General features: G+C 41.5%; 1 protein-coding gene across 3 annotated transcripts; it reads right to left on the bottom strand.

Annotated features, from left to right (window-relative positions):
- Positions 1-1,696: 1,696 nt before the first annotated feature.
- Positions 1,697-13,519, bottom strand: MAIP1 (matrix AAA peptidase interacting protein 1). 3 transcript variants are annotated; one of them, XR_011428603.1, is made up of 5 exons: positions 13,046-13,474; positions 7,426-7,497; positions 6,902-7,028; positions 6,082-6,183; positions 1,697-4,131 (listed from the first exon to the last, which is right to left on the bottom strand). XR_011428603.1 is itself a non-coding variant. In XM_023622310.2 (5 exons), the coding sequence occupies exons 1-5, from the start codon at positions 13,472-13,474 to the stop codon at positions 4,053-4,055; spliced, it is 855 nt and encodes a 284-aa protein (XP_023478078.2). In that variant the 5' UTR covers positions 13,475-13,519; the 3' UTR covers positions 1,697-4,052. The 3 variants fall into 3 exon arrangements, 1 of the variants encoding a protein (XP_023478078.2); XR_011428604.1 differs by lacking the exon at positions 6,082-6,183 and adding an exon at positions 5,902-6,044; XM_023622310.2 differs by having other exon boundaries at positions 6,082-6,229; positions 13,046-13,519.
- Positions 13,520-13,570: the final 51 nt, after the last annotated feature.

Genomic DNA, 13,570 nt, shown 5'->3' with positions numbered 1-13,570 from the left:
GATCATTATCTCAAAATGACATCTGTACTCCCATGCTCATTGCCAAGGTGTGGAAACAAACCAAGTGTCCACTGACAAATGAATGGATAAACAAGTTGTGGTAGAATGGTAGTGGAAGGGTCTGACTTTCAGTCATGAGATGAATAAGGTCTGAGGATCTCATGTATAGCCTGGTGACTACAGTTGATAATATTGTATTGTGTAATTGAAATTTGCTGAGAGTAGATCTTAAGTGTTCTCACCGCCACAGATAGAAAAGGAAAAGTAAATATGTGAGATGATGGATGTTAATTAACTCGATTGTGGGAATCTTCTCACGATGTATACTTAAATCACCATGTTGTACACTTTCAATTTATAATTCTATTTGACAGTTAAACTTCAATAAAGCTGAAAAAAGGAAAAAAACCACAGGAAGCAATTGGGCTGTAAGATCCATCAGGATAAGAGCTGGCGAGGCCAAGACAAACACTGAGGGCACCTCCCACACAACCTTAAAGGGCCCAAACTTTTGATGAAACCATCCCCATCACAATAGGAACAAACTGGCCGCATTAAATAACAGATGGGAGACTTTGTCTGGGATAATGGAAGATACGTCAATTTCTATTTTATCTGTAACCTACATAATTTTGGGAAAAAAATTTAAAGACAGGTCAGAGACCAAAAGTGACCCAGTTGCATGCAGCTTTTTGACCATCTCCAATAAGGAGGGAGACATGCGAATAAAACCACGTTGAATCCTCCATACCAGCCTGCCCTTCAGCTGAACATCCCCAAATGACTCCAGTTAATGCATCACGGAGTAGAAAAATTGCCAAGTCAAACCCTGCCCAAATTCACAAGTAATGTTAAGTGATTGTTGTTTTAAGCAACTACATTTTGGGTTGGTTAAACAGCAATAAAGAACTAGAACAATTTTGTACAAGAAAAGCCGATAAATGCTTGACTTTTAATTCTTACCAATTTTTAGAATAATGAAATGAGTTAGTGCCCCAAAGACTGCCAAAGCTATCCAGTAATGTTTTTGTGTGTTCAGAGTTTCATTAGGAACTAACAGCTTTTAAAAATATTTGGTGTTTCACTGCATGCAGCCATGACTCTTACTGACGCTCACATTGTCCCACCTTACCCAGAGGAAGCCCTTTCAAGTTGCCCCTGTGTCCTTTCAACATTACTCCAGTCATTTTTGATAGCGTCCTTGCTTTCTGGCCCAAGAATATCTCTCAGGCTAATTTTGCTTATTTTCCATACAGATCTGGAATTGCTCCCAAAGCCTGGCTCCTTTTGCTGGGAAACCACATACAAAGACCACAGTTTGGGCATTGGATACTTTTTTCGAAGAAACAAAACATTAGTTACATTCCACTCCCTCTCTCCCCAGATGGTTGCCACTATAATGAATTTAGTGCCTTATTAATCTCTTGCATTTTTAAAAAGTTTTGCAATACACACATATATTCACAAATGATAAATCATACTGTTTCATTGATTCTAAATCACACATTCTCCTTCTATTTTAAATCATTGAATTGGAGATGCATCTTATAGTTGATAACAAGTGATAGTTTAATTGGTTGCATTTTTTCTTTTTAGTAATATGCACCTTATTGATCTATTAGCCTATCTATTTCATCTAAGATTAGCTAAAACAGATTAGCTTTTTTATACTTTACAAAAATTGAACCATTTGAGCTTATTTTTCTTGCTAAACGTCTTAGCAAACTTTATTTAGGTAAATTTGCAGAAAATACCTACAATAATTTACATATAATAAAACGAACGTATTTTAAGTCCACTGTTTTAATGTCATGATAATTGTATAAAGCCTGTAATCCCCACCATAATCAAGATATATACAATTTTCATCACCCCCAAAACCTTTTTACACCTTTGCAGTCACACCCCCTCCTCCACCACTACTCCCACCGCAGCCCCAGGAAACCACTGATTTACTCTCACTATAGATTAAGCTTTTCTAGAATTGCACAGAAATGGAACTATGCAGTAAGTAGTCCTTTGTGTCTGGCTTCTTTCACTCGTCTATCCGGTTATCTACTGACGAACATTTGGCTCATTCCAGTTTGGAGTCATTAAGAAAAAGCTGCCAAGAACATTCACATACAACCCTGTGTGGATGCAGGTTTTTACTTCTCTTGGATAAATACCTACGAACAGAATGGCTGGGTCCTAGGGAAAGCAGATGTTTGAATTTATGAGAAACTGCCAAAATATCTTCCAAATGGCCGTACCATTTTACATTATTACTAGCAGTGTCTGAGGGTCCCAGTTACTCCCTGTCTTCACTAACACTTGGTCCTGGCAGTTCCTATCATTATTTAAGTCACTCTAGTTGGTTTGTAGTGGTTATCTCCACGTGATTTTGTTTTCTGATTGACTACAGGTGCTGAGCATCTTTTCATGTGTTTATTAACAATTTTAACATGTTTTATGAATAATCTATTCAAGTTCTTCAATTTCATTGGGCTGTTTGACTTTTTGAGCTATAAGCATTACTTGTAAGTTCTGGATACAGGTCCTTTGTGAAATATACGTACTGCAAGTGTATTCTCCCAATCTGTGACCTGGCTTTTCATTTTCTTCCTGTCGTCTTTGAAAGAGTTTTAATTTTAATAAATTCCAATTTACTGATTTTTTTCATGATTCATGCTGTGTTCTAAGAAACCTTTGCCTAGCCCAAGACAGCAATTTCTATATTTCCTTCTAGAATTTCTAAGGTTTTAGCTTTTGTTTAGCTATGATCCATTTTTCAATCTAAATTTTGCACTAAAATTATGTATAGTATGAGGCAAGAGTTGAGATTCTTTATTTCCCATATGAATATATAGCTATTCCATTTGTTAAAAAGACTATCTTTTCCTTGAACTACTTTGGCACCTTTGTTAAAAATCAACTGTCCAATTGAATTGGACAATTCAGAAACTGGAATTCAGAAATGGTTTCCAAATGGATTCCATTTGGAAATGGACTCCAAAATGGAGGGTCCATTTCTCAACTCTGTTCTGTCCATTGGCCCTTAACATTTCTTATAAAATAGGTCTACTGGGAAAAATTCACTTATCTTTTCCCTGTCTGAAAAAGTCTTTTGTCACCTCTTCTGAAGAATATTTTTGCTGAACATAGAATTCTAGGTCAACAGGTCTTTCTTCTATCTGCACTTTAAAGATGTCAAGCCAAGGTCTCCAACTTGCAGTTTGAGAAAAGAACTACACAGTCATTCTCTGTATGGAACGTGTCTTGTTCTCCAGCTGCTTTAGTTTTCTCTGGTTTTCAATAATTTGATTATGATGTACCTTAGTGAGGTTTTCTTCGCTACTCTGCTTGTTGGATTTCTTGGATCTGTGGGTTTATAGTTTCCATCAATTGGGAAAATTTTCAAACACTATTTTTCACATTGTTTTTGTCTCCCTCCCTGATTTCTGGGTCTCCAGACAAACAGAAGACTGGATATTACCCCACAGGGGCTGAGGCACAGCCGTGGTTTTTCGCTTTGTGCTTTAGTGAGCTTCACATTCGCTGAGCCTTAGTTCCGCAGCGACCAGTGTGCTGTAATTCCATCCATTCCTCCTCATCCGGCTAGTGGCCAGAGGTACTCAAACAGCGGCAGCGACATTCAACAACACATCTTACACATACTTGAATTCTTGGTATAAATGTATTAACCACAAATAAAACATTTAAGGATTATTAATTTAGAAATGTGTAAATATTTTTTTCAATACTTTATTATGTCTATAAAATTAGTTTTTGTATATATACATATAAATCTAAGATTAGAAATTATACTGAATATGACACCAACAATTGTGGTGGTGTAGCTTTTTGACTTTGAGCTCTTTTGGAGAAGGTGATGACAATCTTTGGAAATGCTTTATTATATCATGCCAATATACTACAAGGAGTATTTCAAGACAGTACCACAGTAATCCACAGACTGCATTAAATGAAGATCACCTGATCCAAAAGTTTTTCTTCCTTAGCTTTTCATGGCAATTGCTAACAGTCCAATAAGCTGATTTTTCTGAGAAAGATTATTCTAATAACTTTCGGTGTTCAATCCGTGCAATGGTCCAGTCAGGCTTTACTCCTTGTGTAAACTCCCTCTGAAATCTGAGAAAAAAATTACAAATAATGTGAATCTTACATCAGTCCAAATACCTCTTGAATAACTATATAATTTGCAAGTGTACATTAGAGGCAGTTTTTAGCAACATGCTAATAGTTAATGGTAAATAAAAATCAAAACCAAAAAGGAGTTTAATCTACCAATTCAATCACAAAATATATCCTCATAAAATGAGAAGTACATGCTCAGCTAAAATGAGTATTTTTAATGGACTATCTAACTCCAACATCTGCCAGTCCTTGATAGAAACTTAGATATTATTCTGTTGTTAAATACTAGCTATAATATGCCTAATATGAAGAGAAATACACTGGACTATGGGGATGCAAACAGCACTTCAGTGGAATTTGGTTTATATACATTAGATTGATCTTGAAAATAACAGTATTTATGAGCTGCCCATGATCTAAGTAGGGAATATCAGAAGAACTGAAAGTTGGTGTTGATTATAGTGCTCTTCAATTACATATGCTGTCTTAAAAAAGAGACAACTCGGTAGATTTAAATGAGTACTTAAATATATAGACTATTTTTGATAATTACAAATAAAGCAAGATTCAAAAAAGACAAAAAGCACATTTCTTTCAAGAAAAATGAAAAAAAATGAGGCTATAATTCCCTTTTACCTTAGTGAAACAATATACTTTGTTTCTCTGGTCATTTTTGGGATTTGTTATTTTAAAGGAAATTTGTACAACTTTGGTCACATAATAACATTCTCTTTTAAATAAATGTTAAATTATGTCTCCACTAACTTGCTTGATATGTTCACTGTTCCAAATTTTATTAGCAAAAAAATACACTGTAGTGTCTTTTTAAATTAATTTGCTAACCTCCTACTAGACAGTACCTCCTTAAGGGCAGGAGCCTTTCAATTTCGTATCTGAACCCACACCAGAGCACTTGGTAATCAGATGTCAATAAATGTCTAATGAATGGATGGTCCACGTGCCTATTATGGCAGATTTTATTTTCCAGAGATGGCCATAGGCCTATGTCCCATCCCATGTGCTCTTCTGCAATGTGACCGTGCTGTTACCCCATCAAGAGGTGGAGTCGCTCCATGCCCTTTCAGCTCTGCAGGTCCTGGGACTGTGCTGACCAGCAAACCATGGCAGAAATGGTGTTGTTGGGGGCTGGCCCTGTGGCTGAGTGGTTAAGTTCGTGCGCTCCGCTGCAGGCAGCCCAGTGTTTCGTTGGTTCGAATCCTGGGCATGGACATGGCACTGCTCATCAGACCACGCTGAGGCGCGTCCCACATGCCACAACTAGAAGGACCCACAACGAAGAATATACAACTATGTACCGGGGGGCTTTGGGGAGAAAAAGGAAAAAAATAAAATCTTTAAAAAAAAAAAAAAGAAATGGTGTTGCTCCAGTCCTGGGCATAGCCCTTTACTCGTCTAGCATCTTCTGTCTTCTGCCTCTTGGAAGCCAACCACCATGTGAAATCTGTGACTAGCCTGAGACTACCACAAGCCCAAGCAACGAAGAGAGGCCTTGGAGAATGAGACGTTACATGAAGAAGCCAAGTAGCACCAAGGTGCCTTCGTGGAAAGGAATCCTCCAGCCTCTGCAGCCCCAGGCGATGCCAGGTGAAGCAGCAAAAACCCCATGGCTGAGCCTCTCCAAATTCCTCAGCAGTAAAACAGCAGGCAGAATAAACAGCTGTCTGGAACTACTGAGTTTTGGAGTGGTTTGTAACGCAGCAATAGACCGCTGAAACATCGTTTCATTAAACTCAGCAATATTACCTCTTTCTAATTTCTGAACACTCCTGTTTCATGGCCAGTATGTCTTTATGACTTCCTCTCTTCATAAATAAGTTGTCAAATTTCAATCCTTTTCTTCCTAAAGCTCCCTTTAGTTTTCATACCTTCATACTACTTTCCATTTTCTGGAGAAAGGAAACAATGAACTGTGGTTAGACTTACTCGTAGCTTGCACTAAGAAGTTGTTTAGTTTCCACGTTCTGATCCCCCAACTTAACCTGGAACACACTGGCTCCACTTATCGTTTCACTGGGGATGCTGGCACTGGTTAGATACCAAAAGCACATCAGGATGTTAACAAACTTCCTTCCTTAGAGAAAAAACACACACACACATACAAATACAAATCACAATAATCTATCATCCACATATCCAAAATGGAATCAGAAGTTGGCAGTAGTTACACAGTGTTACAGATCAAATTGTGTGCTGATTCTAGCCTAACCTAAGATACCTGTACCGATACCTTTCTATTTTCAGAAAATTCTCTTAAGAGTTTATGACCTATTTGCCTCTTCTCTGCATCGCAGTAATCATAGCTACTATTTACTGAGCATGTACTATTTACGGAGTGTACTACGTGGATTACTTTCAATTTGTGGCATTTTCTAAAATTATAATAACAGATATCTGTGGTCAATCCAAATATGAGGGGGAAAAACACATTTCTTGTTGCTAAATAATTAACTTTACCCCAACTGCCAGAAAGAAGACAGCCTTCCATTCCCTCCTAATTCACTTTGCTATGACCGGTGATTATGACAAAGTCCTGTGTAAAAATCAGGGGGTGACCATGGTGCTGACACGCAATTTGAAATATTAGGGGAGAAGAAAATATTTATCACTAAGAACGTTTTTTACACTAAAGTTCTATAAATATCCACTTGTACCAAAAAAACCCCACCATTCCATGATTATCCCCTAGTTTAGCTTCTCTGGACAATACTGGCTCATTTACAGTTGACTCTGCTGCTCCAGTTACCTTTCTCATCGTAGTAGATGGAGATGTCTCCTGTGGACGTGTACACGATTTCATCGATGTCAGCAGCAAGGGCATTCTTATGGTTGTCAGGTAGGGACGTCACCTTTTCTTTCAACACATGTAGCACCTGAGTTTGCAAAAAGCAAACCATAATTCACCTATTGAGTTTATGAAAGCTTTCAAAATTGGAATGAATTTTTCTGAACCTATTTTTAAATTTACTACCATATTTATTCATCTTCAAAAGCAATGATGAAAGGCATCTAATTATTCAACTAGATAATTCCTAACAGAACATCCAATATAAGAACAACTGAAAGACATATTTCCTTACTTATGCCTTAAGTACCAAGTCATTCTATGCTTTTATATGACCCAAAGCACCCAAACAGAAAGACACAGGGACTCTACTTTGGCTGATGGTGCACACACTATTTTTAAGCATAAATGAGAACAATGTACATAATTTTATTGCAAGAGAATAATACATTTATTTTTAAAGGAAAATTAAAAGTATACTTTACCTCTTTGGCCACAAATTCTTCCAATAGATCGAATTTACATTGTGACAGCAACTTGGACACATGAGCAAAAGCCTTAAAAAAATAGTGAGGGGGTAGATGTTGATTACTGTTTCAAAATACCATACAATGTATAATGCTCACACTTCAACGGCTAAGTCTAACAGAGACTCTTTTAGGAGAAAGGCCATAAACAACAGCAAACACTAATACATCAACGTTAGGCACGACTCCTTCAAAGTTGGTTGGCTTTTCTTTTCTCATACGGCCTTCCCCAATATATAGTAGTAAGTGAGCAGACTGCTAATTATGTATCCACCCTCAGGACGTGGGAAAAGAGGTTGTGGTATACACACTAGATCCTCGATAAAAATCCTCCTCTATATCTCCTCTTAAAATAGTGAAGTAATCAACCACCCTCACTGTTCGTGACCCCCTCTTGATCACGCAGACAGCAGGGGGAAGCAGCACAGTCCAGACCACATGGGGCGTCTGAAGATCTGGGGTGCAGTCTGAATCTCATTAAGACAGGTAAGGCAGGGGCCAGCCTGGTGGTGTAGTGGTTAGGTTCATGGGCTCTGCTTCAGTGGCCCAGGGTTCCTGGGTTCAGATCCTGGGCATGAACCTATACACCACTCATCAAGCCACACTGTGGCAGCACCCCACATACAAAATAGAGGAAGACTGGCATGGATGTTAGCTCAGGGCTAATTTTCCTCACCAAAATAAATAAATAAATAAATAAAGATAGGTAAGACAGGTTGGGAAGGTGGGAGAAGAGACAGTGAGTTTACAGTCTAATACAGTGGATCCAAACTTGAAGTATGAGGTCCCACTTTAAGTGAGGGGGAACCAACTGCAATCCCCCACATTCCCAGGAGTGAGAAATGAAACTGTGCATAGACTCTACCTGTTGTCAGTCTACCTGAGGAGGGAGGCAAGTAAACCGGGAAGTGCGAGGATTATGACGGGGGTAATGTATCCGCAGGCCCTCCAGGCCCAGTTCAACTCACCCCATCTCTTATCAACAGAGTGATTACGAATTATCTTTCAGAAAAACTGCAAAGTCACATAGCTAGAGTATGTGTAAAGGAAGAATTCATGACCTGAAATGACCCGGGAACTAAAGATTCTCCTCCCCATGGAACCCAAGGACGAGGATGTGACTGGAACTTGAAAGTCAGACTCTTATTAGAAGCGAGGGGTCCTTCATTCAGGAAGATCCGGTGTTAAAATTCCTTCCCCACCCTGTCATAAATGTGTAAACCTTACCGTAAATGCTTGAAGCCCAAAACCTGTCCCACGAGCATTTCCGCAGGCCAGCCTGTCCTCCCTAACCTCTTAAATTTCACCCCAAATCCTGAATCAGAGAGAGAGCTCTGAGGGCACACGCCCCCTGTCTCCCTGCAGATCCATCTTGCAGAATAAAAGCTGATTTCCCCCCTAAAGGCTGATGCCACAATTAATTGGCTTGTTTATGTGCATTGGGCAGACAACCTCAGTTCCATGTGGTAAGAGTAAGAAGAGGATGATTTGAGAGCTTACAGAAGAGCCACTTAAGCCAATCTGGGAAGATCAGAGGGGGCTTCCTAAAGAAAGTAACTTCTAAGATGAAATCTGAAGGACCGGCAGGAGAAAGGATGCACAGGCATGCCTGACGGACAATACCACATAATTGTTACGGGCTGGATTTTATCCCCCCTAAATTCCCATGTTGAAGCCCTAACTCCCAGTACTTCAGAAGTGACTGTATTTGGAGACAGGGCCTTTAAAGAGGTGAATAAGTTAGAATGAGGCCATGAAGGTAGGCCCTACTCCAATCTGGCTGGCATCTTTAGAATAGGCAATCTGGATACACAAAGACACACCGGGAGCACATGCACACAGAGAGAAAAAAAAAAAACGAGTGAGGACGCAGCAAGAAGGCAGCCAACTGCAAGCTAAGGAGAGGCCTCCGAAGAAACCAAACCTGCCAAAAGCTTGATCTCGACTTCTAGCTTCCAGAACTATGAAAAAATTAAGTTCTGTGGTTTAAGCCACCCAGACTGTGGTATTTTGTTAAGGCAGCCCTAGCAAACTAGGACAATAACGGAGTAGAATTTTGAGAAAATGCATACATCCAAATGGATTCAAGAACCTCCCGCACTTAGGAGGCCCTCGGGTTCAGGGACACTGTATTCTTTAGTAAGCCTTCACTCGTGGAAGATGGGTGCTATTTGGACAAAAGAAACAACGACCATAACCATCATGTTGAAACCCAACCATTAGACTCTAGTTTGTGTGGCCAAGGAGAACCACACATGAGCAAATGATTCCATAAGGTAATAATGAACCATTAAGAGGCTGCCCGGATAAGGCTTTGATGACACAGGAGTGACTAACCTAAAGAGGCTTCTAAGAAATAGCCCTCTTTTTCATAGCATAGGCTAAAATGTGCAAGCAAGATACAGGAAAAACAGCATATGACTGATGTGGTTTCATGGCAGTTAAGAGGGAAATATATGCACAAATCAGTGGTGTGATACTGTGATATAATAAGAAATACATATTTAGTCTTCATTCTGGTTCCTGGCACAGAGCTCCTAAAACTTCTAAAACTTCCCAAGTGAAATGGGTGAGACGCATGTCTATTGTTATTCAAAATAAGACCCTTTCTGAGTTTAGGCTAATGAAGTGACTCTTGAAAGACGGGTCGGTTGTCAGAGGAACTAACCATGCGATTAGAGCACTGAAACTCGCAGCCCTAGCTCCAGACTCCCAGGGAGGGGAGATGAGCTGGGGATTAGGTTAGTTACCAGTGACCAGTGATTTAACCAATCATGCCTACAGAATGGAACTTCCATAAAAACCCTAAACAAAGGGCTTCGGAGAGCTTCTGGTTGGTGAACACATGGAGGTGTGGGCGAGTGGTGTGCCCGGAGAGGGCATGGAAGCTCCACACTCGTTCCTGCATGTCTTGCCCTACCCATCTCTTCCATCTGGCTGTTCCTGAGGGGTATCCTTTACCAGAAACCGAAACAGCAGGTAAAGTTCTTTCCTGAGTTCTACAAGCCATTCTAGCAAATCATGGAACCCGAGGAAAGGGGATGTGGGAACCCCTAATTTATAGCTGGATGGTCAAAAGCATGGGAGGCCTGGACTTGAGACTGGTGTCTGAAGTTGGGGCAATCTTCTGGGAGTGAGCCCTTAACCCGTGTGGTCTGCATTAACAGAGTCAGAGCTGCTGTGAGCTGCCCTGATAATGCCTTGATGCCACAGGAGTGTCTAACCTAAACAGGCTTCTAGGAAATAACCCTCTTTTTTCAAAAAGGTTAAAATGTGCAAGCATGATATACAGAAACACACAGTATATGATTCACATGGTCTGTTGACAGTAACAGGGAAGACGTCATGTTCTATGTGTGGATCAGTGGAAAACAGGGTCAGTGGAGCTAACACAGCTGGTTATGGCTTGTACGGCACTGAATCACCTACTCCCCTGGCTCACGTGATGAATAAAAACTTGCCTTGATTGTACTTAACCATCCTGATTTCCGGTGACTCTGGAGGACTAAGACTGCTTGCAGAGTGGGTCACAGGACAGTGCCTCTCAGCACTCGCTAGCTATGCATCCCTAAGCCAATCGTTTCACCTTTCTGGAACTTGGTTTTATGATCTGTAAAGGAGGATTAGACTAGAATGATGAGGTCCAAGGTGCCTTTTTGTTTTCATGTTCTATGATTAAAGAAAGACAAATCTTAATGAACATGATCCAGTTGATAAGTTGATAGTCACAGCCCAAGATATCTTGCTGGGGGTTAGCCTAAGGAGAAAGGGCAAGTGAGCCCATGACAGCAGACAAACTAGCTAATGTTTCTGCACCAGATTACTCCCAAGCCCTAGAATTATACGCATGCATGGGAACGGTGCAGGTGCATCATGAGATCTAGTAGGGAGGTTTTCTGACCGTGTCCTTATAAATCTTAGGTGTTGAAAAACTGATTTGCTTGATCTGAATGGCATGTTAAGCAACCAATGTTTTAAGGGAATCACTAAATATTTGCCATGGATGACTCAACATTCTTTTTGGAAATCAGAATGGTTAAATGTGCAAAAATGGACTTAGATGAGGTGAAACTGTATAAAGACGGGCTGATGAAGGGGTGGAGATATTACTTAACAGCAAGGAGAGGGGCTTAAAATAAGTAACAGCTGGAGGACCTCTAGGATCAGAGAGTGACTAAAAAGTGTCCCAAGCTCCTCTATGTGTTCAGAGGAAATATAGGGACCAAGGCCTGATTCCTGCTCAGGTGGGGAGAGGATTTCCATTCCTTACTGACATATAAATGAGCTGGTACAGTCACATATGTCTGTCACCAATGAGCTCACATGTCACCAGTGGACATTGTGGAGAACAGGAGGATAATGCCAATTTACCTACACAGGGACAAAAAATTTTGAGAACTGACATGAGCAGAGGCTTACCCCTCAGGATGCTATTAATCCAGGTTGCCCTTTGCTTTTTAACTTTTTTATAAAGCAGTGAAGAACTGACTCAGGGAAGCAGGAAGCAGGAGTTAACATGGACACTGATTATATAAAGTTGAAAACTAATTTACAACTCACAGGTCATATAAGTAAATATAGATGGCTTTGGTTACAGAAATCATCTGAAATAAATTAGGAGTAAAAATACCAATACTAGTCTACAATCAATATTGTACAATGATTACACTGATGTCATAATTTTAAAGTATATGGCGGTATGAACTGGGAAATAAACTAGATCTCTACTATTTATCAGCAGTTCCGAAATGTTTGGAAATAACAAACTCTAAGAGATTCAAAAGAAAGTTATAGATGGACTTTCATCCTAGAAAAATGCATGTACACACAAACTCTTCGAATAATTTGGGGACCCAAAGCTACTGTTATGAGGCAAGAGCTTAAAGGCAGGGTATCATTAGCCGCTCAAAGAGGGACATAAGCGTCGGGGTCCGGGCTCTGAATCACCAAAGGCTATTTCTCAGTGTGCAGAGTGCTGTGCACTTCTCAGTGACCAGGTTGTCTCAATAAATTCTTAGAAAGGGGAAAACTGTTCATTCTAGGTTATTCTTTAAAGACTACGATGGGCAGGGTCGCGTGGTGTTGGAGAAAAGGGCAACAGAGCTCTGTCAAATAGATGACAAGAAGTTCTGTCTTTCTACTCAAACTGACATCATAGCACTTTGGAAGAGTTATCTCATTCACTCTTCAACACCATCTTAACCCCTCACTCATTCATTCAACCAACATTTACGGAGTGCCTACTACGTGCCGGGCATTGTCTTCTTCATTTTACAGAAAATCACATCCAGAAAAGATAAAGCCATGTAGCTTTTAAGTAGCAGAAACGGGCTTTGAATCCATTTTTTCCTGATTCAAAACCTGTAGGGAGTGGAAAAGGTAACGGGGGGATTCCCGGGGGTCGTAATCGAACCCCTCCTCCTCGGCGACGGTGCAGACACACCCCGAAGCGTAATGTAAGTCAAAAGGCGGCCGGCTCACCCCGCACGGTCCGGGGTAGGCCTCCCCAGTGAGCACTCGGGCGTGTAAGAGCGGAACGCAGGAGCGGCGAGAGGGCACCCCAGGGAAAGGAACACACCTGCTTCGCTCCCTCCGAGAACTCTGCGATGCTGAACTCCCGGTCGAAATAGGCCCAGATAAGGAAGGCGTAAATTCGAGTCCGCACCCAATTGATGGGGTTGGAGAAGCCCAGGATGATCATCTTGGTCTTCTGGCGCGGCTGCGGCCGCTCCTCGGTGCTGTAGCTGCGCCCGGGGCACGCGGGGAGCGCGGAGAGCGCCGCGGCGCGTCCCTGAGCCCAGAGCGGGGGAGGCCGGGGTCGCCGGGCAGACAGCGCCCAGGCCGCCGGGGCCCCAGGGCCGCGAGGAGACGGGGCCGCGCCCGAGCCCAGGAGGCGACGGCAGCAGCAGCAAAGTCCAGCCGCACCCGGAGGCCGGGGTCGGGTCGCCCCGCCGGGCACAGGCTGAGAGAGCAGCAACCGGGGCAGCAGCCGAACGGCGAGCGCCATCTTTATGACCTTTTACCCCTGTGCCGGCCTGTGCTGCCCCGAAAGATAGTCGGTGGGAAACCGCCTCAGCGGGGTTCGGAGAGAGAGCCTGGAGAT

The sequence above is a fragment of the Equus caballus genome, chromosome 18 (assembly GCF_041296265.1).
Source record: "Equus caballus isolate H_3958 breed thoroughbred chromosome 18, TB-T2T, whole genome shotgun sequence".
Taxonomy (NCBI): Eukaryota; Metazoa; Chordata; class Mammalia; order Perissodactyla; family Equidae; genus Equus; species Equus caballus.
This window is presented reverse-complemented; position numbering and strand designations above follow the sequence as displayed.